The 27,063-nt window shown below is 34.7% G+C and overlaps 1 protein-coding gene across 5 annotated transcripts in view; it reads left to right on the top strand.

Annotated features, from left to right (window-relative positions):
• The first annotated feature begins 1,641 nt into the window (after positions 1–1,641).
• LAMA2 (laminin subunit alpha 2) overlaps positions 1,642–27,063 on the top strand; it is a 747,833-nt gene continuing 722,411 nt past the window's right edge. For all 5 annotated transcript variants that reach the window (XM_023503203.2, XM_023503202.2, XM_031964285.1 and 2 more), the window contains exon 1: positions 1,642–1,929. In XM_023503203.2, coding sequence (XP_023358971.1) covers positions 1,788–1,929 — 142 coding nt within the window. In that variant the 5' untranslated portion in view covers positions 1,642–1,787. The remainder of the gene's footprint in view (positions 1,930–27,063) is intronic.

Here is a 27,063-nt window from a genome sequence, read left to right as displayed (position 1 = left end):
TTCTCCAACAGACTGATGTCCACTCAGCTTCCAGTTCCTTGTCACTACTAAATGGGCTGCTACAAACATTTTTATACACATTGGTCCTTTTCCTTTTTCATGATCTCTTTGACATACAAGTCCAGTAAAGACACTACTGAAGTAAAAGGTATACACAGTTTGGTAGCCCTTTGGGCATAGTTCCAAATCACTCTCCAGAATGTTTGAATCAGTTCACAACTCCACCAACAATGTATTACCATCCCACATCCTCTTCAACATTCATCATTATCTTTTCCTGTCATTTTAGCCAATCTGAGAGGTATGTAGTAGTACCTCAGAGTTGTCTTAATTTGCATTTCTCTGATCAATAATGATGTAGAGCATTTTTCATATGACTATAAATGGTTTTAATTTCTTCATCTGAAAATTGTCTGTTCATATACTTTGACAATTTATCCATTAGAAAATGGCTTGAATTCTTATAAATTTAAGTCAATTCTCTCTATATTTTAGAAATGAGGTCTTTATCAGAAACCTTGGATGTAATTTTTTTCCAGTTTATTGTTTTCCTTCTAATCTTGTCAGAATTTGTTTTGTTTGAACAAACATTTTTTATAACTTAATATTATCAAAATCCTCCATTTTATATTCAATAATATACTTTTTTTCTTTAGCCACAAATCCCTTCCTTCTCCACAGATCTGAGAGGTAAACTATGTGTTCTTTTAATTTACTTATAGTATCACTCTTTACATGTAAATTACGAAACTATTTCAACCTTATCTTTGTATAGGGTGTTAGATGTGGGACAATGCCTAGTTTCTGCCATACTAATTTCCAATTTTTCCAACAATTTTTGTCAGATAGCAAGTTTTTAATCCCAGAAGCTGTGGTCGTGGAGGTTTATAAAATCGCTTAATTGAGGTAGAAATTACTTTTGTACCCCTAGTACCTAGCACAGTATCTGATATTACATTACTTGTTGTTCTGTCATATCTTCATGACCCCATTGGAAATTTTCTTAGCAGATATTGAAATAGTTTGCCATTTCTTTCTCCAGCTCATTTTACAGATGAGGAAATTGAAGTTAAAAAGGATTAATTACCTTGCTCAGGGCCACCCAGTCAGCAAGTACCTGAAATTGAACTCAGGAAGATGAGTCTTCCTGACTCCACTCTATCCGCTATAGCATCAATGCTTGTTAATTGAATTATTTTCTAATTTAATCTAGTTCTCTGTTTTACCAGTGAAGAAACTGAGGCACAGAATTAAGTAATCCATCCAAGAATCAGGCCAGAATCATTGGCCTGTCATTGTAATCTGTCATTGAGTAGAGAGCCTAGACCTCAGAAAACTCTCTGACCCCAATAGAAGCGCAGGACACTCAATTTTACCTAAGACTTCAGAGACTATGAAATCCTATTTTCTTTCAGTGCTTGCCCATATCTTTCTCCGAGGAAGCAAGGATAAGAGAGGCTCTTTATCAAAAGAAGTGTAGCTCACAGAACGCTCCAAATAATGCGCCAGAAAAAGCATAGCAAATGCTGATTAGGGTCTCTATTTCGGGGGAGGTCAAAAGCAGTTTCTGTTCTTGTCCATTTGCGGGGCAGAGAAGGAGGGAAGGGGAGGGCCCCAGATTACACGCACACTTTCCTCCCCGCCCCCAAATCATCCTGTCCCAAGCCAGTCAGCGAGGTCTCCTCTACCCTCCACTTCTCTCCAGACAGACAGCTGAATCTCTGTCTCCACACAGACTCACAGAAGGGGGACGGTGGCTGAAGAGCAGCACACTGAGGCAAGACATAATGCCGGGGCATGCCTGGCATTTTCTTCTCCTGTTTTTCACAGGACTAGGGAGTCCTGAGAGCACCCGAGCCCAGCAGCAGCAGCAGCAGCAGCAGCAGCAGCGGCCCCCAACCCATCTGCTGCCGACACATCAGCAAAGAGGTACACTCGAGGCAGGGCCTTAGTCATTATCATTTTTCTAATATACCACTCCAGACTACCATCCCACCCCCATGGTCTTCCTTCTCTTCCCTGATCCAAGAAAAGGAGGGGGTGGAGAGGAAGGTCATGTAGGGTACTGATTTGGGGAAGGGTTTTCAGAAAGTTTCCCAATGTGGAGTAAGTTTTGCAGAGATACAGACTTGGAGTGTGGAGCGGGGATAGGGAGGAAGAAGGAAGAAATCCTTAACAAGTTTGTTTTTCCAATATTCTTGGAAATTGTTTGGAGTTCCCTCTCTCCCCCATGAAAATGCAATATTTTTGAGTGTCCAGGCAAAACTCAAAGGGATCCCAGTAGACCCATACATCCAAAAAGCGGATTTCAACAAACATGACACAGGCAGGAAACTTTTCCAAGTTCAAAAAGTTTTCACAAACCAGTGAGATGCCCTGTAGAGAAAAGTTTCAGACTCTTGTGAGCTTTCCAAGGAACTTGAAGGGGGGGGGGGGCGCGGGGAAACAATTGAGACTTCCTTTCCATTTGAAACGAGTTCATTTCTAAAGTGGCCTAAAATTGAAAAACTTTGGGACCAGAGTTGTAAAGTTATGAATTCCCATTTGCTGATTGCTTTTAATTCTGCCTAGAAATGATTTTTGAAGGTTCTAATTCTTCTTCTTCTTCTTCTTCTTCTTCTTCTTCTTTTGTTTTTTGCTTGGAAACAATGCTACCTTCCACACTCTAGTCTTCATTTACCCCCTTCTTCCCACCCAGTCTTATTTTTATAGTGACATTGCTATTGTCTTTTGCTAAATGTAGAGAACTGCCTTTTATGAAATGCATATTTGAGCAAAGTACACGGGGACCAGAAATATGACTTCAGAGGAGTTTGGAACACAATGAAAATTAAATATAAGGCAGAATACTTAACAGCTGGTCTTAGGAGTACTGTATTATATTTTTTGAAGTTTTTAGATTCCCTGTAAAGAGGTCTTTGTTCCTTTGTTTTTGTTTATTTGTTTTAAATTGCATTGATTCTTAAATCAATGCCACCTTCAGTATGTTGCCATAAAATTGAGGACCAATAATATTTTCAAAATATTACTTTGCATGTTGTAAAAAAAAAAGTTAAAAAATAAAATATTAAAAATACATGAAATAAAAACTGAAATGCTTTCAAGTTTGTTTTGTGACGTAGGAAAAGTTACCCTCACACTAACAAGATCAAGATGAGAGGCTTCTGAGAGGGTTTGATCACCATTAACCTACTAAACATCATAAAACTTACAAGAAGTTTTTTCCTCTAACTTTCTGGTGCATGGATTTGTCCTTCAGCTCTTGTAAATTTCTGTTGTATCTTAATATTTGTGACTGTACAATTAAAAATAAATCTTTTAAAGAGATACCCTGAACTTTGTGCTATAATAATAATTCATTGCCTGAAATTCCTTGAATAATTCTAACCCTGATCTCACTGTATTACTGTTTGGACCTTATTTATCTTTAGAGAAAATTTGAGATTGGCATTGGCTTAAGCCTATAGTTTACAATAATTCCAATAACACATTTAGCAGCTGGTCTCCCAGATGATCATTTTACCATTTTGTCTTTCTCTGAGAGTTGACTGCATATTTTAATCAAACTTGAATAGCATTGTGGTTGTTGAAAGTGTGAAGGACTAAGGACACAATTCATTGAGCTAATTTGGACTAAAACAGAAAAGGATTCTGCTTTCAGCAAAGGACAGTGAGCATCTATCAAATGAGTTCTTAAGAATTTGATGCAATCTTTGAAATGAGAGTAATCATTGAGAAATCTCTTAAATATTTCTATTAATTTTATGTAAAACAAGCAGGGGGAGGGGGAGAATCCCACTGAGATCATTTGAATACATTTGGAAATGGACTTAGTGGTAAGCCATCAAGTCAGTTAGATTTTGAATTTTAAACCCTTCTATATAATCACAGGTATAATTTCATTTCCAACTACTAAAATAATTTCCAGAAAAAGAATCAATACTTGTAATAGGTTTCCTTTTCAGGATGTGCCAAGATTTCTTTTATTTTGTTTTTGGGATACAAGGCCACCTTTCAGCCAAAGTATAGTTTCAAAAGTCTTGGAGCTTCCTGTAGAGAGGTGCAGGGTATTAATTACTCTGAATGATTAAGTTAGTCCTTCATTTTACTAATTTCCTTATTTTAAGATGTGTTGGTATTGAAGTTGCTAGCACAGCTCTACTTTGTTCAAGAAAGAGCTCTATTCTCTTTCCTCTTATGTCAATAGACATTGTGTAGTGTAAAGAGAACAAGACTCAGGGAAAGATTTGATTTTGAATACCATTCCCTCTACTCATTATTTATCTGATTGTAGGCAAGAGTCTGAGTTTTAGTTTCTGCAACAGTACCATGAGAATTAGTCATGCTTGTACTACCTAACTCATGGGATAATTGTCAAATTTAACACATTCTCCAAAGCAATTATTTCAATTCCCATTCAAACTAACCAGTTGGGGCTCTGGAGAGTAAAGAGAGTGATCAAAAAGAGTTCTCAAGGATCTAAGGCTAATTTTGGGGTATTATACAATATCTTTTTATGTGTTATATAGCTTCTGAGTCCATAAGATGCCTATTCAATGATTGTCTACTTGATTACCAGTTGATTTTAATTATTCAGCCATCTTTAATTAACTTTTAGAAATGTATATCACTATGGTAGCCTACTGTATTCAAAACATCCCATTCCCAAGTCCTTGATATATACTCTGCAAGTACATAGAGTCCATGGAGAAATGGGTTCAAGATTTGATAGCATATTTCTGGAAATCCTTATGTTGGAATCCCCAAGATATGCCCCCTTAGGGATGGTGTAGCTTTGCTCTTGGGCTTTTGGTAGATCCTTAAATCTGCATCTGATAAGATTTTTATTTCCTTTTTTTTGATGAAGATATACGCTATCACCTGTGGCAACAAAACTACCAGAAAGCCAAATCTTTTACCTTCATGTATTACAAAGGGGAGAAGTTATATGTTCTTCTCCAGCAAACCCTAAGTGTTTTTGTTTTTTTTTGGTCAGCAACACTCTTTTCTGGCTTATATCTATTTGAATCTCTTCTATTCTGGATTAGGTCTTGTATAAAATAAGCTCCAGTAGGAAAAACCAAATCCTCAGTCAATCTCGACTTCCTCTCAGGTCTAGAAAGATACCCATGCTTTCTTCACATCTAGTCAACAACTGAAACATATTTTCACTTGCTAAATAGATTAGAGCATAGCATCTAATAAAGTAGATGGAGTCTACTTTAGGATTTCAACTATTGATTCCACACCCCATCACCTTATAGAAGAATGAACTTTATACACCTTTAGGTTCTTTACATTTTAAAATACCTTAAAATATAATTCTATCTTTAAAGTTGTTCTGGTATCAAATTAATGGAAAATAACTTGCAGAATTTCATTTTAATTCAACAAAGTTCAAATGAATGTAGAATCATAGACCAAAAAAGTTGGAAAGGATCTCAAAGGCAATTCAATCTAACATCTTTTTTTTTTTTTTTTAAAGAAAAGAGCCCAGAAAACTTAAGTGACTTGACTAAGATCATACAAATAGCTAGCATCAAGGATGAAATTTGCTCCAAGGTAATCTGACTCCAGAATCAGTTCATTGTACTATACTATTTGGAGTTCATTCTCTTTGCTTCTTCCTGGATAGGTTTTAAGACTAGCCTTCTCACTAAAATGAATCTCATAAAGTGTAGATCTAATCATGTCAGCTTTTCTATTCAATAAATTCCAGTCTCTATTACCTCCTCAAATCAAATATAAAATCCTCCTTCACAATCTGACTTCTTCCTACTGTTCTAGTCTTCTTATACTTTACTTATTGCCCTATAATTTATAGTGCAGTTACACAAATCTACTTGCTAATTCCTTACCTATGACTATCTATTTACAAAGTCTAAATATTTCTCTGGTTGTCTCCTATATCTGGAATATTTTCCTTTATCTCCTCTGCCTCCTGGATTCCATGACCTCCTTCAAGAATCAAATCAAATCTCCTCCTCTTCTCCAAAGGGAATTTCTTAGTCTTCTCCCCAATCCCTACCACTGATAGGACTTTCTCTTTCAAATCATCTTTAATGTACACTGTATATTTCTTATATGTACATAGTTGCATGTTGTCTCCTCTATTAGAATGTGAACTACTTGAGTGCAAGAATTATGGTGTTTTTTCTCTTTCTCTGTTTCTCTAGCACTTAGCAAAGTGCTTGGCACATAGTAAAGACTATAAATGCTTGTTGACTAAATGACAGTGCCTCTGTAGTGAATTTAAAACAGAGTTTCTCTTCACTCAAATGATTCACGTCACAAGTTTCTGGATTTCATTACAAAGCAACATGTTAAATATTGTACAGTACAGATTAAATAAGGACAGGTCAGAAATATAAATCCATAAATGTCATAACTGGACAAAACCCTGGAGATCTTCATGGAAAACAAACCAGCCTCAGGGTTTTAGACAGCCATGCCAGAGGAACTACAAAGACATACTTTATTTTATTTCAGCAACATAGCTGACAGAAATCTGTCATTATCCTTGTGACAAGATGGAAAACTAGTGGATTTGTGTCTAGTTTGAACTGATTCTCTTCCTCTCTCCCACCAAAAAAAAATTATCCTGGGAGAAAATGTGTGCCATACAACTCTCTACTTTTTCTATTATGTTTTATTCAAATTTCAACCAATGTTGATATGAATACTTTGAAGACAAAAGTTACAGGTGCTAGAGCACTAGAAAAGATGGCCAGTTCATGGGATGAGAAAAATCAAGCTATTAAAATTTTGTAGGCTACATCAATAGTCAGAAACCAAGCAGATGGATTCTAATAGGAATAAATGCAAATCTGGCATTTACATTTAGAAAACTTAGAGTACAAGGGCACAAACAGGAGACTTACAGGAGATCCAGAATTAAAAAAAAAAGAACCTAGATTTTTTTTTAGGGTCTTGAAATCCTTATATGAACCAAAGCTAATAATGTTTTGTGACTGACAAAAAAGTTAATGCAGTCTCAGGATGGTCTTTGATAAAAGGAACTCTGGTAAGGGAAACCCCCTCTACCAAAGTAGATTAGTAATTGCTCTACAATTTATAGTTCTAGAGGCATTAAGACATCAAGAGGTTAAAAGATTTTCCCCTTGTCCATATGTTTCAGAAAGTGAATTTGAACTTAGATGGTTGAGTTTTTTTTTCCTATCCCTGGGATAAGTTATTTTTCCCCCTTTCCTATGGGGAAAAAGCAAAGGCTTTTCCTATGGCTTTTTATTTCTTTCCAAATACATGCAAAAATAGTTTTCAACATTCAGCTTTGCAAAAGTTGTGTTTTTTCTCCCTCCCTCTCTCCCTCTTTCCCTCTTTTACCTTTTCCCTATATAGCAAGAATATTATATAGGTTAAGCATGTGTTGTTCTTCTAAACATATTTCCATATTTGTGGGACCAGTTATTGATTATGTTACATTGTCTGTCATTAGAAATATAAGATCCAGAAATGAAGAATAGAAGAACTTTCTTATAAGTTCTCTTGATGTCCCTATATCATAAATTAAGAGAACAATTACAAAAGGAAGGAGTGTGGAGTGGAATCTATGAAGCAAGAAAGATGATAATTCTAGAAACCATGGCATATGAGTAATAATTGAAGGAACTGATATTTATATGGGAAAACAGAGAAAATGATAACTTAAAATATTTGAAGAGTTATTATCAATTGACCTAGGTTCAGAAGACCTGAGTCCAAATTCAGACCCAGATACTTCCTGTATGATCCTGTCTGCCTCAATATTCTCAACTAAAGGTGGAAATAATAGAATCTACTTCAAAGGTTTATCATGAGAAAGAGATATTTGCAAAATGTTTAGCACAATACATGATATATAGTAAGTTATTATTTCCTTCTTCTTGCCTCCTTCAATCAATAAGATTTACAAAGGGCTTTTAATATAAAAAGAGAAAAGACATTCTGTATAATATAGGAATAATTCACCCTCAACTATTTAAATAAGCTATTAGAAATTTTATAATGGGAAGTAGACAACAGAAATGACATTAGAATCAACTACAATGATTTCTTCCATGTTATCCTAGCTATAGTAGAAATATGAAAAAACCCAGTTGATACTTTAGTCAATAATAAATATTTAATTTACTTTCCATATAGAGATGGCTTACAAAGGCAATTTCAGATTACAATGTAAATTCATCTGTCAAAATTTATGGAGATGATAGATGATTATGAATAGTGTTTCATAAAGCAGAGAGAACATTGAAGGATAAAAGTAGATCTAAAGAAAGTTTGACAAAAAATCATCCCAAGGGTTCTTAAAGATAAATATGGAAGACAAATGGAAAAGATTTGCAAAAATGAGCTTAACAAACTTTTTTCCATCAAAGAGAAAGGAATGTGGCTCTAAGACATTCTTAAAGAGGAACATAAATGACATTTAAGAGAATAAAGAGAGGAAAAAGAACCAATTTGGATAAATTATATGTAGAGGCTTTCTAGAGATGACACAACTCTGATATCAGGAAAGGACTGATTTACAAGGCATTTAAAAGAAGGAAAGTTACCTTAGAAAGTGATCAAGAACAAAACTACTATGAGCTACATGTCTACTCTATCATTTATATTAAACTTTTACAAAGTTCATCTATAAATCTATTTAGGGCATCCTTAATAAGGGTATTACTTAGGAAAATGCATACTTTTGCAAAGGATATTAACAATGGCCACATTTATACCATTTCATAAATGACTGAAAAGTTTAGCTAAGATCATGTGCATATTGTGTCACTGAAATAATAGGTTTAGTAGAATACAATGTTGCCTTTAAGTATCTTTTACAACAAGGTATCTCCTATCTATCAATATCATTCAAGATCCCTTTGAAAATAGCTCTTTCCTATGGTTTCTCTTTGATAAAATTCATGTCAAGAAGATGTAGACACTGTAGTGGGGGAGATCCAGTACATAGTCTAGGTTAAGCATAATTAAATGACTTTTACAGCATCATACTATAAGAACCTTGATTTGACCTCTGATTCCAAAAGCAATGTGCTTTCCATGACCCTATCCTACTTTGTTTTAAGGAAAACAATTCTAACAAGGAATCACTCATAAATTGAATGATCTGATTTGTGAGATCATGATAATTTAGCTTAAGAATTTCAGCACTGTGCTAGTCCCTTCCCCTCCCCCCTCCATCTCTGAGTAAATGTGTATCCTAAGAGTAGCTTGGTGAAAATTGTTGCTTTTGAAGACTGAAAACTTGATATCTTCATCATTTAAATATTTATCTGAGCCACAATGTGCAAATCACTGTGTATGGTATATAAAAGGTAAAACTTCACCATGCGCTTTGAATTTTGTTGGTGTTTAGCATTCCTAAATACACATATACACAAATACATATACATATGCACATATACATATATATATATATATATAAATACATATATATTTATATAAATATATATTTAATTTCATGAATAATATTGTGTGTTTTTGCAAGATGCTTTTAGCAGCATTCTGAGATCTTTAACAAATGCATTCTGGAAACTTCCTCAAGGCAGATAGTGGTATAGTGGATAGCGCACTGGCCTTGAAGTTAGGAGGACCTAAATTCAAATCTGGTTTCAGACACTTATTAGCTGTATGACTCTGGCCAAGTCATTTAATACTGTTTGCCTCAGTTCCTCATCCAAAAATGAATTGGAAAAGGAAATGGCAAACTACTCCAGTATCTTTGCCAAGAAAACCCAAAATGGGGTCACAGAGAGTCAGACTAAAATGATTCAATGACAACAAAAGCAACCCTTCTCACACATTTTTGGCAAATGTATTTGAAAAAATGCCTGGAATTTCCACATCACCTTCTTCCATTGCACAGTTATAAAACATCATGTCCCATCAAACATGAGAACAGTTTGTAATTTTACATCAGAAGTTTCTCAGGGATTTATTGTAGTCATAAACCTGGAGTTAATTTTATGTTTTGTTTTCTTGGTACATATGTTACTTGTTGACTGAACACTGATCAAGTAGTTTTGTACAATGCTTCATCGACAGGAAACAGATCTGGCCGAGAATAAGAACATTGTGCATTACTGGCTTGTATTGTTTTGGATATAGTAGGATTCCAGAAGAAGAAAAAAATTAAATAGGACAGAAATGGAAGAAAGACCTTCTGGTTTTTTTTAAGCATTATAATGTATATTATGAATTCACATTCCAAAATATATAGATTGCTAGTCCTTCCTGCTCTTTCAAGATTTCCTCTCTTCCTTACTTGTATGCAAAGACACGAACTGAATAGATGACAAGAGTTCTCAGGGATTCTGAAACAATTATATGAACTTTGTCCATTCTTTCATGCTTCTCTTCTATCTCAGAGTTACTGGAGAAACAGGATCACCTTTATCTACTTCTGGGGTAGTTATTTATGGCTGTTATCTATCATTTCTTTAATGGTTTCTCAACTATTATAGATAGTTCTCTAAGTCTATCCAGATATTATTAAGAAGTAAAAAATGTTTTTAAAGTTATAATGAGAAGGATTTAGATAAGATGTTGTAGGGTTGGGAAGTACTTGACTGAATTCTTATACTTTGTTTCTATAGTCGGATGTGGGACACGAGAGTTTTTGTCTTAGTAGGGCAGGATTTTGTATAGCAGCAGTTTCCCAGGGAAAGGGGGAAAAAGGGGATCTCTGATCTAGATTCATTTTTTGAATTTCATTTGGATCACATCCAAAATGGATTCCATTTTCCTGGAAGTGAACCATAATTTGGATTATGGAAGGGTATTTTGTTCCTTCAGTACTATTAAAGGTAGCAGCAAATGGTAAAGAGGAATTCATTTCTCTCTAGCTGTAGATTTTTGAATGAAGTGCTTTGGCTAGCAGACGTTTTACCTATGAAATAACACAACTAAAGCAAACATGGTAGATCCTTTTACTAGGTTGGTCTCACAGTTCTTAAACTCAGATAAGCCTTTATCACAAATTATTTCCAAATCATCCCCAAAGCCATGATTCAGAGTAGGTATTACTAAATTTCCTGAGTCCATTCAAACTTTATCTGTTACAGAGTCCAAACTTATGCCTTTCCTCTAAATCTAAAGCATTAAAAATTCTGACCTGACAATAATTATCCTTCAGAATCAAATATTCTTAGGTGTATGTATGTATGCATGGGGGGGGGGGAGGGATGTTAGGGGAAGGAGAAGATATGGATTCCTTTTTTTCTCTTGAGGACTGTTTATAATTGTTTTTTTCCTTATTTTGAAAAAAATGTAATGTTAATGATACCTTTTGTTTTTTACTTTACTTTCATTTCTGTATAGATGCCTCCCACATTCCCTACCCAGAGGGTAGAGAGAAGGAGAAAAAGGGAGAGAAGGAAAGAGGAAGAGGGAGAAAGAGAAAAGGGAGGAGGGGGATAGGGAAAGAGGGAGAAAAGGAAAGAGGAAGGGGGGGTTAAAGGGAGAAAGGAGGTGGAGGGACAGACAGACGGAAGGAGGGAGACAGAAAAACACAGACACAGGCATTCAGAAAGACAAAGACAGAGGAGACAGAAACAGAGACAGATACACAGACATAGACAGAGGGAGAAACAGAAAGACACACAAATACACAGACACAAAGGGAAAGGGAGAAGGAGAGGAAGAGGGAGAGAGCCACTTTGCAAAATCAACACATCATTTGAGTCTGAAAATAAATGCAGTGTTATACACCCATAGGACCCATAGGAAAAGGAGACAGATTTTTAAAATCGCTTCTTTGAGGTCAGGCTTGGTTTGTTTTCTTTGATCCCTAGTGCTAGCCTAGGGTTAGTGCCTAGCACAGTAACTGTTTGTTGGTTACCTAGTATATCTTGCCATCAATGCATCACTTTCCACTTCTGTAATATTTTTCCCCATTCTCTGTTACTGTGGCATCTTTACCCATGAACCACCAAAGTTAGGAAAATCTGAGTTCAAATGTGAGCAATCAGTTTGCATCAGTTTCTAGATGTATAAGATCAGAACAATAATAGCACTTATTTCACAACGTTTGTTGTGAGCTTTAGGTTTATAGCATCATTCTGTTTCCATATAGTAGAGTTACAAGTTCAATCTCCCTTTCACATTGGGTTGAACTTCCAGGGGCTGTTTCTTCTTAAGGCTTCCCTGCAATGCTTGATGGTTGCAACAATCTCTTTTGGAATCTTGGCTCCAGTGCCATTACTTGAGCTTCCGGTTTCAGTGAGGATTACTCCTGTACCTGAAATTGAAAATAGGTAAAAACAAAATAGAAACAGAAACACTCCAAGTCAAAGGGCCTAAAAGGAAAGAAAGAGCAAAGTTATCTTTTCTTCTTGGATCAGTTCATGGCACCCCTTTAACAAGTGATCTGTGATCTTGCCCCTTTGGAGCCTCTGGATACAGCAGAAAAGACTCCATAAAGAAGAAAGAGAGATTGTGTTAGTTTGGCAGTTTTAAAGTTGTAGCTTTTTCTAGCTATCCAGCTAATCAAAGGATAGTATTCCCACCCACATGGCTAGAGAACATAGGAAGTCTATTCCTAGAAACAGAGTGCTTCAATGTTAGGTGATATGGACATAGAGAAAGCAAGCCATTATATTGCTATGAATATTTTGTTACATATGAGAATTTTCTTTCTATATTTGACCTCCTTAGTGTATATGCCTAGGAGCAATCATATGATGTGATTTTTTAAAGAAATAATTCAAATAAGTTAAATGGCTCCTGACTTTCTAGAGTGTATCTCTGACATTGTGGATTGAAAAAAGCCTAGAATTAAATGTTTGAACATTTACCCTGCCAGTTACTAGCTGTGTAACCCTGGCCAAATCAGCCTCTTTAGTTTCCTAAACTGTAAAATGAAGGGGTAGGAATAGATGATCTCCAAGTTTTCCTCCTGCTTTAATAGGTGCTGCTTCTGATGTTTTTCTTTTTTTTTTTGGTCCAAAAAAACCAAGTGCTTTTTTTTTTTTTTTGAAGACTCATAGGGTATCTTAAAAATAGATGCTGTGTCAGGTATGGTTCTTATATTTGGACCACAAATTGAAAAAAAGAAAACAAAGGTGTATTCCATCTTTTCTTTTCTTGAATAATCTTATGTACTCAGAAGCATAATCTATTAGTAGAGAACTAGTTTTATAGTCAGAAAGAGATGAGATCCTATCCAGCTTTTCAGACATACTTGTGTAACCTTTGAGAAATTGTTTAATTCCCTTGAGCCTCAGTTTCTGTATTTGAAAAATAAGGAGGTTGGACTATATTGGATGACTTCCAGGTCCCTTCTGACCCTAAGGAATTTCAGGACATTGAGCAAACCACTTAAACTCTCAGTGACCTAAGCAAGTATCAGAAACTACCCTATAACAAAGGAGCCACTCATCTGACTTGGTAGTTTCTGCCAAGGGTATACTGAAGACAATTCTAACCCTGAATTTTCAGCATGAGCATTTACACTTCAGAAATGAGAAAATGTTATAAGATAAGGTTTAAGTTATTATTTAGTTCATTACCTCGATTTAAGAAAGTGATGGAGAAAATGTTAATAATTCAGCTTAAATATAAAAGAATGTCTGGCATACGTTTTTCTCTCTCAGAAATCAGGTTGTTAAATATTTACTATAATACCACTGTAAATCTAGATGCTGATAAAATCATAAATCAGGACCAAAATTTTCATACATACTTTTGAGTTAGAAAGTTCTATTCGATTTAATATTTTCTCTCCTTCCTAATAAATACAATTTAGAAACATTATGAGAAATTGCCTATTATCACCATGACTTAGGCCTTCTAGGACAAGCCTAATTTATTTCAGACAGGCCTGTAATCTATGCAAATTCAGATTGATGATGAATGGAGGAGCTGATTTGTGTCTGGCACTTAGAGAAAGGCACCTTGCATGAATGCTGGAAGTCTTTCTTCACATGTGGAACTCTCAGTTGACCACTGAGCAATATTATATGCTTCTAAAAGACTCATTTTCCCAGCCAGAATAGTCCTATGGTGGAGACAGATGGGCTTGGAGTGATTTAAATTTAATATTATTTAGCACATTATAGCTATTAAGTAATTTGTCCACATAACAGTCCTCTGTGGTAGGCTAGTATAATTATCGTCACTTCATGGAAAAGAAAACGGATTCATAGCAGCTTGTTCAAAGACAAATGACAAGTCTATTGGTGGTGTCAGAATTAGAATTTAGGATAACATGTTCCTGTTACTTATCTTTTGGCTCCTGTCAGCAGGCCAACATCCCTTTTGGCGCTCACTGCCCTTACCACTTAAAAATCAACCTTTAAATAATCATGATACCATCTGTAGGTTTTGTTATGAATATAATTTGGTACCAAAAAAATGAAGGATTGTTGAATAGGGAAAAGTTTGTAGTCATCATTACATCTTTCTTATCTCCTTAATAACATGCATTTATATATATATATATGTATATATACACACTATATATATATATATATATTTAATATGTAAAACATCAAAAGAGTTCACAAGATCCTAGTACATTTTAAATTAGCTACAAGAAAGAATTGGTTTTTCCTAAATCACCTTGAAAGTAGATACTTATACCAAGGTTAGTAGTAACTAGACTGAAAATATTAAGTGAATAAGTAAATGTGTTCAATCTGGAGTCATATTGACCGACCACTTTATATTTTTGTGACATTAAGTAAGCAATGTTTCTGGGACTCATTTTCTTTATCTGTGAAATTTGGAGATTATACAGATGATATCCAAGTTCCCTTCTAACTCAAGAGTTGTATTTCTGTGCTACTGTATGCTAAGCACTAGGAATACAAAGATGGATATGGAAGAGATACTGTTTTTTTAGGGGCTCATAAGGTAATGTAGAAAATGAGAGGCAGTTAAGTAGTATAGTGCTTCCAGTAGTTGGAGTCAGTAAGACCTGAGTTTGAATCCTAAGCAGATACTTATTAAATCTCTGATTCCAGGAAAATCATTTAGCCTCTCTAAGCCTCAGTATCCCCAGTTTGTAAGAATAAATTTATGTCTGATATTACCACCTACCTTGAAGAATTGTTGTGAAGATCAAATGAGATAATACATGAGAATGTTTTTGTGAACAAATACTAAACTTGTATGTAAACATTAGATATTATTAACTACTTAACTATGACAAAAGACAGAATAAGATGGATGCAAAGAAGAGAAATAGGTGAAGATTCTATCAAAGCTTAAAGAAGAAGATATCATTTCATCTAACATGGTAACAGATAGATTAGAAAGCTTGATGGAATAGGTAGCATTTGAACTCTGAAGAAGAGTAGATAATCTAGTGTGAAGGTTTTCTTGGAGGTAGCCTTAGTCTCAGTTGAAATAATTACTCCAAAATTTTAGCCAGCTGGTAAAAATGCAAACATTTATTTCTCCTTCCAAATTAGCCCGGTTAGTTGAGGCCTATCTCTCTGCCTGGCTCCAAGAGATCTTCCAGCTTTGTCCTTGGCTTCTGCCTCTGCTTTCTTCAGCCTCCAGCCAGCACCAAATTGGAAGAGATGATGGATCTCTCTTGCCTCGAAGATAGTCTTTTCTTCCAAAGTGTTCTGTCTCCGAGCCCCGTCGATGTTCCGGAGAAATTCTCTTGAGTTGCTCACTGGAACTGTATTTATGCTACTTCTCTGAGAGTGGGATTGTGGGATATCTCCCAGCATGATCTCTGAAATCTCCCAAACACGTGACCTCCATTGAGTTCTTAGATACTTATGAGCTTTCTAAAGGTGTGAACACAGGCATTGTTCTATCAGTTCCACTTAGTACTTTGTTTCAAGTTCTGGCCCAAAATATCTCTTTCTAAGATCAAATCATCTCCAATGGCTTAACACTTTGTAAAGATTCCAACAATCTAGAGTGAAAGAAGTGAGTCCATTCTGTATTGAAGAAAAGCAGATTACTTCTTAATCAGTTACAGATAATTCTTATGCAATTATTGAAATAGTTAATAGAGGTAATAGGTGATTTTTAAAATAGATGATCAATCATCCTAAAGGTCTGAACATAAATATCCTCAGAATTACACCCTCAAAGTCTACTAAAGAATATGGTTAAGATAACGTTTTGATCATGTATACTTATTGTGTATCTAAGTTATATTTTAATATATTTAACATCTACTGGTCATCCTGCCATCTAGGGGAGGGGGTAGGGGGGTAAGAGGTGAAAAATTGGAACAAGAGGTTTGGCAATTGTTAATGCTGTAAAGTTACCCATGTATATATCCTGTAAATAAAAGGCTATTAAATTAAAAAAAAAAAAAAAAGAAGGTAAAAATAACCTGGGAAGAAAAACAAAACAAACAAAAAAAAAAGAATATGGTTAAGGTAGAGTAGAACAGGGAGAATACTAAGGAAAGGAGAGGCAGGAAGTAATTACTAAAAGACTCTTATATATGAATGTATAAAGCAAAAAAAATTATTATTTATCCTCAAGAAGCTTCTATGAGAAGTCTCAGAAGAACAGACAGTAGAAAGTATATGGTAGCAGGTAAATATGTTAACAGTTAAACAGTTTACATAAGGGTTTTCAGTTTTAATATTGATTGTATATTAGATATAGGGTATTTGATTGCTTTCCTTTGAAGCTTCCTTCCACATAAAATTATTTTCACTCTGCACCTCAATATAAATTTAAGTCCAGATTTCATTTCTGTTAAATTTGTAGGCCAGAGCTGACCTTCACAACCCACTGAAATTTATTTCTCTAACCCCAAGTGTGGCATCCAAAAAAAGAACTAGGTGAAAATTTTATCAAAGAGGGTCTAAATAAGGAGAAATAGATATAGAAATATGTCTATGCCTCTATCTATGCATATATCTCTGTTTAAATATTTTATATTTAGATATAGAAATATGTCTATATCTATTCCTCACACATCTGTCAGATCACAACCCAATCTCCTACTATACTTCCTAGCCTCAGTGGCCTGGCAGTCTCTATGCTTTTTTTCAGTCCAAATGAAATTTTAGCTAGGAACAAAGTAAAATATACTGTTGTCTAACTTCAATCAAATTTCATATTCCTGTGTCCCTAGGAAGAATACTTCTCATCACTTTATAACACAGAGTACTTAGATCACCCAATGGATAGAATATTAGGCTTGGAGTCAAGAAGATTTGAGTTCAAATCCTTTTTTTAAACTTTTTATCAAGTCAGTTAATATTTCAGCCTTAGTTTCCTCAATGATGAATTGGACATGATAATATTATCTGCTTTACAGAGTTGTTGTTTTTTTTTTCTTTTTTGAGGATGAAATAAGATAATATTTGTAAAGCTTTATAAATCTTAGAGCAGTACTTTAGAAATTATAGTTGCTATTGTATACAGAACTGAATATTATATGCAATCCAAATTGCTTCTTAGGCATAATCATACTTAATAATTAAAAATATATCAAACTTCCTGTAAAAATGTTTATATTTGCCTCATTTTCACAGATGTATATGTTCTTAAAGTAGAAATTTACATTAATTTGTATGAAGGCCCATTCTTAAGGCCTAAGTCTTGGGGCTGACAACCAAGAACTTGGCACAATAATAGCCATATTTGTCTCTTTAAATGCATCTAGCTTTTCACCAGAATTAGGGAATGAGGTTATATCTATATGGATTAATCTCATTAACATGCAAATACATATTGTATTCTTTAAAAAAAAAGTTGTAGCCTTGAAGACTAGCAGAGCTCTTATCTAGAGAGAAAGTAACATAGGTAGGTGTTACAAACTAATTGTTGGTTCTTCCATTAATGTTTCTCCAAAGATTAAGAGTACTTGGAACATCCAAAGTTCTTGTCTTTGTTTAATATGATATCTAACTTCCTTCAAGGGTCTAGTCAAGTTTGGCCCACTAAATAAGGCCATTTCTGTTCACCAGAATTTTTAATGTCCTCTCCCACCAAAATTATTTTTTATGTATTTCATATTGAGTTATCATTGCTAAAGAGCTGGAAGATCTCTCAAATGGCATTTAACCCAATGCACTTTTACAGATGAAGAAACTAAGACCTAGAGAGAGGAAAATGATTTGCTCACAGGCAGTAAGCTTAAAAGGCAGAAATTGAATGCACCACTGCCAATAGTATTTCCATTGTGCTATGTCACCTCAATTTATCAGTGTATGTACTATTCCCCAACCCCTCAATATCCATAGTAGTTCCTTAATTAAAGGAGGAGCTAATGGGAAATGTAGTTTTTCCAAGTTAGGAGAATGGTCTAAAAGATCACAGGAATCAAAAAAAAAAAAAAAAAGGGGGGGGAATCATAGATATTCATAAATTTTTTATTCCTTCTTTCCAGGTTGGAAAACTATATTTCCCATTGATCAACCACAGCCAAGAAGCATTTATTAAGTGATAATTATTTCCAGGCACATACTGTGGAATACTAAGCTCTGGAAATACAAAAAGAAGTTGAAGAGTATCCCTGCTCTCAAAGAACTTAAATCTAATGAGAAATGACAATATAAAAGGAAAACAAAAAGGTTGAGAGAAGCAGACAAAGATAGCTAATGAGGATATAGAATAAAGGGAGTCTAGAGTACAACCTGGAGAGGTATAAGACAGTGCTAGCCTGGGTGCCTTTCTTAAATGGAAATTCTGGGAGAAACTATTCAATCAATAGGATAAATTGCAGAAGAGGTTAACTTCCTATATTGAAGTTCAGGGTTTAAATGAGCTTCAGTGTCAGAGAATGTCCAGAGCACAGCCTGGAAAAGAATCAGATTCTTTTCCAATAAAGGGCATGGAATATCAGCTATGGGAGGGCAAGAACTTTTCCATTTTGGGTTTTTGTATCTCAAGAAACCAAAGCAGTACCTTGTATACAGCAGGAACTTAATAAAGACTTGTTCAATCTATGTATGATCCTTGCCTTTCTACCTTTCTTAAATCACAAAGTCCACACTGGTACTCCAGAATTTCTCTGAGAGCTCCTTTTCTTGTTTGTTATTGTTTTTCTTAAATGGCTAGCAGCTTCCCTTTCTCTAGGGCCTATTGCCATGTTTCTATTTCTTGGGAGAGAACACAGACCTGAAGGGATGAAAGTACCTTCTTCCTTCATGGTGAAGTAGAAGTTCATCTGATAAACTCATGGTAATAATTTGGTAGTATGAGGTTATAAAGAACTCTTTAGGTACTTCATTAAATTTCTAAGCCAAAATTTCATATTCTCAAAAGACCTTCTGAAGTCAGTTAATGTGGGCTTTTTGGTCTTTGTGTTGTATTAATTTATATTTATAAAATGCCCACCTACATATTATAGTTATGCAAACTCTGTTACCAACTGAAATGTGTGTATTGTAGTTTTTCACACTTTCTCCCCCAATTATTTTTTAAGATTTTTAAAAATATTTTTTCACCTTTAAAAGACTATGGACCTCTGGGGGAGGAGATGGGGGGAGGGAGGGGAAAAATTGGAACAAAAGGTTTGGCAATTGTCAATGCTGTAAAATTACCCATGTATATAACTTGTAAATAAAAAGCTATTAAAAAAGACCATCGACCCCTGCCCTTGAAAAATTATATTATGCTTCCTTCACTTCTTTGAATATTTTCACACAGGGAAGTTGGGTTAACACTAACACCAAAATGCAATCTTGAAGGGGAAAAAGTCTACAGAAAGTGAAATCAGGTTAAAATTAGCAAGGAGGAGTTATCTTGAACAAGAACCAAGTTTCTTGATAGCAGTTTGAGGTAAGCATAGAATTTTTTGCTTAGACAGCAGTATTATTGCTGTATATTCTTTGCCATAATTCCCATGGCATTCTATTGATAAGAAACATGATTCTGCAAATGAGATTGCAAATATATATTTCACATAATTTATTGCTAGGCTTTAGCTATTCCTAAACTAGTGATAGGGAGAGGGGAATGAAATGACAAATATAAGTTCACTATTATTTATAGCACAATCAACCATCAGCACATCCTTTGGGAATCACTGGTTTGTCTTGAGCTTCAATGATATTTAGTAGGGCGATTTATGGGCTAAATTTATACATGTGAGTCTCCTTTTCCTTTCTTCCTTTCTTCCTTTTCCTTTCTTTTCCTTCCTTTTCCTCTCCTTCTCCCTCTCTCTCTTCCTCTCCCTCTCCCTCTCCCTTTCTTTCCTCCTCTCTCTCTCCCTCTCCCTCCTTCTCTCTTCCCCCCTTCCCCTCTTTCTCTCTCCCCCATCCCTTCTTCTCTTGTGTCTCTCTCTCCCCCTCTCTCCTTCTCTTTTGTCTCTCTCTCTCCTCCCTCTTCTATCTCCCTCTCTCCTTTCCTTCCTTTCTCCCTCTCTTCCTCCCTTTCTTCCTCCCTCCCTCTTCCCTTACTCTCTCCTTCCATTTCTCCCTCTCTCTCTTCCTCTCTCCTTTATTCCCTCCCTGCTTTCCTCCCTCCTTCCTTTCCTCCCTACCTTTCTCCCATTCTCCCTTTTTCCCTTTCTTCTTTCCCCCCTTCTCTTCTTCCCTTTCTTGTCTTGTCTTTCTCACCAATTGCCAAATAAACTCTTTTCCTCCTTCTGGCTGCCTTGCTGCCCAATTCCTGGTTTTATAATTCCTCCATAATTTGGGGTTGGTACTTCTTGTACACAGAACTAAATAGGTATGAATTTGACTGATAGCTGCCATCAATAGTTTAATTTTTTTTAAACCTTTCTGTAGAAAGTGTTTGCTTTGCAATAAAGTTTTCTCAGTGGGAAGTGTGACAGCGTTCTTTCTTCAGAGAAGGAAATGTTTCTAGTACTATGTAAAATCTCAAAACCACTGACTTTGCACAGGGGCTAGTTTCTAATGTTCTATCATTCCAGTACATTTGTGAACTCTTTTATGTGGATTTTCCTTCCAGGGACTCACTGCATCAATATCTGTGACAACTTGTACTAGCCCATCCAGTATGATTCTCATCTCTGTTCTCCTTTAAATTAACTACATGGGCCACCCAACATACTGGGGGACTCCCTTATTTTCTTTGACAGTGCATGAATTTTAATGGCATATATAGGTTGTCTACTAGTTATCCCTGTTCATAATCTATTTTTCTTGATATTTTTTCTCCTGATATTTTTCATGCTACTTCTCCAGCATAATTCCTCCTTTATAATAGGTTGCAATTTTGTGCTTAAGCACAACATGTTTCCCTCTCACCCTTTAGAGGATTTTCATCTTTTGTACTTTAGGCATTATAGTCATTCATAACTGGCATCTTGTTTATGAGTTTATACTCATTGGTTTTTAAAAATAGCAGACTGTATTTCAGGGAAAAAGATGGAGTCATTAAATAACTCTGCCATTTTCTAAAGACAATCCAGTTTGCTTTTCTTCTCTTGTTTATCTCTGGGTCCAATTCATTATCATTGGAATTTTTTTTTGGTAAATTCATCCAATTTCATGTCATGATATGGAAAGTAGGCATTCTTCATCTACTTGTTTTTTTCTATTAGAGAGAAGCCAAACTTGTAATTGAATAATGACTTACTTAGGAAGCTTTGCCTTTTAGCAAATTTTGCAGTCAGCACTTTCACTCAGAAATATGAACATCTGAAGGACTTCACCATCTATAGGACTTCACCATTTATAAGAAAGACCTCTCCAATTTGGACTCTTTTGGTCCTGCTCCAGGATAGTGGCAAATTTCTCTGACTAGCATACTTCTTCATTTTATTGCTTTGCTTAGTAATTATAACAATAACAAGAATAAGCATTTGCATAGTGTTTTAAAATGTACAAAGCATTTTATAAATAGTATTTTATTTTATCCTCACAACAACTTGGGAAGTAGATGCTATTATCATGCTGATTTTATAAATGAAGAAGTATGAAGGCATACAGTTGTAAGTGTTTGATCATAGTTCAGGTCTACCAAACTCCAGGCCCGGTTCTCTATTTCCTGCCGCATGTAGTTGACAGTGTTAAACCTTAGAGACTTATCAGACAAAATTATCTTTGTCATTTACATCTGATGTAGTTGTATATGATTTTGACATATGCAAATTTAAACAAGTTCAATGAAAGCTTGACAAGAGAATCAATTAACAAAGTCCTTTGGAAAGTATTTAAGAGAAAACTAGAAGGATAGCAAAAAGAGTAAAAGCAGAAAAATGTTTGGAAAGATTTCTTATAACAAACTCTTTTCTCTATCAAAAATAGAGGCACAGCAACTTTGGACTCCAAATTCATTGTCTCAGACATCCTGTCTGAAGAAAGTTAGCATCAAAGAAAAACAAATATGGTAAAAAAAAAAAATCTTGATTTCTACTCTAGGTGACAATTTTGAGATAATTGAAGCATCAATTTTCAATGTATAGGAAAGGCATTGAAAGAGGAAAAGATATGAAATACATAAATGAAAAGGTTGCTGTATTCTTCAAAAAAGTAAAGTCCAATATAATATTAATAACGAATGGGCCATATGCTTATTTTCATGTTGCTACAAAATAGTAGTGAAAATAATTTAACACATATAGTGAAGGCATCCCATAAATGTATGAGAAAAAAATCAGGTAGGTTTAATAAAAGATTTGTTTCCTTTGTTTTTTTCACCACCTTCATTACCTAAAGTGTCACTCCCCATTCTCCCAGAGACAAATAAACAAAAAGGCAGTTCAACAAACTTAACATAGCCAAGTCTAATGTTACTTGTGGTATGCCTCACCCATGGTCTTCAACCTGAACAAAGAAGGAAAGAGCTCTGATTTTCTATCTCTTCTTTGGTTCCAACTTTATTTGTTCCAACAATTATTATAATTAATCAGTAATATTAATTGTATAATTGGTGTGTTGATGGTGGTCTTGTTTTTTTTAATTTTTTTGTTGTTTTAGTCATTGGGCAAATTTGTCTCGGTTCTGTTTACTTCACTTTGTTTTATATCATATAAGTCTTCCCATGCTTCTTTGTATTTTCAGTTATCATTTATTAAACTTCAATAATATCTCATTATATTCATGTACTACAATTTGTTTATCTATCCCCAGTTGATGAGAATCTTTGTTCTTTGCTACAATAGAAAGTGATGATATAAATATTTTAGTATATATGGAAGATTTTATACTATTATTGAGCTCCTTGGGTATATGCCTTAGTAAGAATTTCTCTGGGCAAAATGGTCATTTTTGTCATTTTCTTAGCATAATTTCAATTTCTTTCCATAGGGTTGAACAAATGCACAATCCTACCAACAGGCAAGTTTTTGTAAATGAGATTCCATAATAGTCACCTAATTGGTTGAAAGGTATAGAGAATATAAGATCCAACTATGTCAGTAATTGACTATGTTTGTATAAATTTATTTTTACATATGCGTATATGAACTATTTGATTTGATAGATTAAAATTTTGCCTTAAACACATATCTCCAGGACTTATCACATGTGAAAAAATAACCTTGGTCAGTTATTCCTCTCTCTCTGTTGTTCTCCTTATTTATTTCTAATTTGTTTTTACAAATTCACTGGAACACAAATTCCCTTCCACAGTAGGTTTTTAGTCTAAGTGGGTTTTAATTAAAGTTTAACTCTAATACTTTTCTCATCTTATAGCTGATCTGTAATGTACAAAGTGTTATCTCATTACCTGCTTGTAAAAATGTTTAAAATTCTTTCTTGATCCTTCAATTTCTTAGATGTTTCTAGCCATTTTTTATCCAGCTAAGCTCTTCTACTTATGATTGGCCTAAGTATAATGCTTGAAACTCATGTGATGTATGAGGTGTTTTTTTTGTCTAAATGGACAAAATATTATCTCATTTCCTTAGAACTTAGAAAATGCTAGAGGGCATGTGCTATCTCCTTAGAGAAAGGATAAGGAATCTGCCAAGATTATCCAATGAATCTGTAACAGAGATAGAAATAGAATAGAGTTTTTATTCTTAGCTTATAGGCATTTTTAGAAGAGGGATTTAAGCAATATTTGAATCACCTAGTAGCATTTAGATTTTAGCTGTGTTTGAAAGCTAATCATAAGTCATATGTAATATGGTAAAAATGAAAAAGTTTTGTGGATTTTTGTTTGCTTGTTCTGTTTTTCTTAGAGTATAATGGTATAGTAAACACAGATGTTTGCTTTGTGAATGTTGCTCATGAGAGTTGTTATTCAACTCATTATTTTTAGAATATTTTCAGGGCTTGCATCCACACTGCGCTCCCCACCCCCAAAAAATATGTTATATATAAGATACATCAAAGTCCACTTTGATGCCTACATGGTTCTGAGAACTAAAGAATATCTTTCATTCTTCCTCTGTGAATAAACATTAATATAACACCTACTATATGCCAAACATAATGTTAAACGCTTTTTTTTACAAATATCTCATTTAATTCTCAATATTGTCTGAGATTGTATATAAAAATCAATATTTATGTGGATGGCAAATCAACATGGGTCAAGAGATATCATGGAAGTTAACTAGGGTAAACTCTTCAATGGCATGTATATTTAAGTCCCTGGAATACATTGACTTTAAAAAAAAATCTGCTTTATTTACACTACACCAAACCTGAGGTGATTAGAATTAAAGTAGGGTGGGTAAATTATCTTAATCTGAGAATGATCAAGAAGAAATCAGTGTCTGTATTAGTATACACCAAAAAATATGCAGATAGCTGTAGCTGTACACCTGTGTGGGTAGATCTTCAGCAAACTTGTGAAATGTCTGAAAGTTGTCTTTGTTCCCTTTTCAATCCCTTTTCTCCCCAGTTGCCTTAGCCCCAGTTGCTCAGTCTTCAATGTTCTTTCCTTTTTTTTTTTTTTTTTAATAGCCTTTTATTTACAGGATATATACATGGGTAACTTTACAGAATTAACAATTGCCAAACCTCTTGTTCCAATTTTTCACCTCTTACCCCCCCACCCCCTCCCCTAAATGTCAGGATGACCAGTAGATGTTAAATATATTAAAATATAACTTAGATACAAAATAAGTATACATGACCAAAACATTATTTTGCTGTACAAAAAGAATCAGACTCTGAATTATTGTACAATTAGCTTGTGAAGGAAATCAAAAATGCAGGTGTGCATAAATATAGGGATTGGGAATTCAATGTAATGGTTTTTAGTCATCTCCCAGAGTTCTTTTTCTGGGTATAGCTAGTTCAGTTCATTACTGCTCCATTAGAAATGATTTGGTTGATCTCGTTGCTGAGGATGGCCTGATCCATCAGAACTGGTCATCATCTATCAATGTTCTTTCCAGGGACAGAGTGTGGGCATCCACAAGTTACTACAGATAATCGGTATTATTTAACAGCATGTGCATATGTACAAAGACTTCTGTGTACCATCAAAATTATAATATAGTGACCACCTTTTAATCACTATCTTATAAATAATACATTTAAAAATACTTAACACAATGACAAAGACTTATCAGGAATCACTTCTCTAGACTATCTCTGGGATATCCAGTTGCTCAATGTTCTCCTAAAGCTCAGAGATGCTTGGGGTGGGGTACCTCTCTTCAGGTATTCATCTTTAAAAGCTTGAATACTTTCATATGAATAATTTCTACCATTGAGACACTGCGTTAGTATATGTGAAATTCTTCATGTATATTACTGTATTTGATTCTCATAACCCTGTGAATAGGGACTCATCACTCTCATTTTATAGCGAGGTAACTCAGGTAGAGTGTGGTTAAGTGATTAGGCTCATACACTGAATAAGTAATTATAAGGAGTCAGATTGAGCTCATATTCAGTAACAATGTCTCATTCCTGCTTTCCCCTCATTCCTTTGGATGTAAAATTATTCTTTGTTTGATAAAATACTATTTCTGTAGCAGGTGCCTTGTTGTAAGTGGAAGTTGTGACTCCTGAAGGTATTTGTTAAAGATATATTTAAATTACTGATTTAGTCATCTGGAAGTTTAGCAGTTAATTGTTTTCCCTTGAAGCATGTGACCCCTACAAGGTCATAAATGCTGTAGTAGGGACAAAGGGAAAACTTTCAATTCTAGGTTCCTTTGAGATGAGTCTTACTGATTTGAGACCTGCAGTACCTCACTGCCCCTATGAGGTTTCATTCTATTTTATTCTGAGTATCCAGATACCAGTCCAAATTTAGATTAATGCTAGGCTCATAAGTATGAATTAGAGCCAGCATAAGATTTCAATTCCAACCAAATTAACTTATCTACAAGGATTCATCTTTGAATTTTGATTTGCTATGAAGTGATTTTAGTGGTGCTGTCTTGGCTCAAGATCTACTGACAACTTGGTCCCATTCTTTAACCCTAACATTGAATAATTTGGGAGAGTAAGGTAATATGAAATTCATTGTAATATTCACCATAATCTCTTTGATGTTGGGATACTACTGTTTGCCACATGTGTCAAAGGGGACCTGATGAATAGAGTTTTGCTTTAAATTGAAGATTCTGTGTTGAATACTAGAATGAAATCAATTCATGCATCTCAGCTCCCACTTTTCAAAGAAGGAAAAGGACTTAAACTGTATCTATATTTAAATTCTTTGATGTTATGATGGAGATTAGTTAGTCAGTTAGCAGCAGCTGTGCTTGTATGTAAGTGTTTAGATTGAATTTCAGTGGAATACTCCCTGCATCTTCAAATATAATGGGCCTGGTACAAACAACATGGTCACAAATAAATTTCTTTTCTTTCTTTTACATACCCCACTATTTGTGAAGAGATATAGATAGAAGAACATGAATAATGCAAGGATTCAAATAATGATACATATTCTTCCTTTCCTCAGACTAAGTGGATAAATCAGGATAATTTTCATGTTGCTAACACTATGACCTTATTGGCTGATGTTATTTGAAAAGGAGTTGCTATTTTTTCTGGGTGCCCAGTGGGTTAAACCATTTGTTCAGAAATGCTGGAGTTGAAACTATCAAGTTATAAATGTTTTGTGCCTCAGTTACTCTATCTAGGGGAGATAGATTATCTATTTCCCCCTATCTAGGGGAAATTAATATCATGGTTTATTTTGTTGGATAATTTTGAGCCCCCCCAAAAGTTTTTTTTTGCAGATGAAAGATTTATATTGCTGAGCTATCTAATGTATTTGCTTTCATGTTAATGTTTTTCAGTA

Source organism: Sarcophilus harrisii, chromosome 4 (genome assembly GCF_902635505.1).
Source record: "Sarcophilus harrisii chromosome 4, mSarHar1.11, whole genome shotgun sequence".
Classification (NCBI taxonomy): Eukaryota; Metazoa; Chordata; class Mammalia; order Dasyuromorphia; family Dasyuridae; genus Sarcophilus; species Sarcophilus harrisii.
The sequence above is the reverse complement of the archived record's forward strand: the minus strand, read 5'-3'. Positions and strand labels throughout refer to the sequence as shown.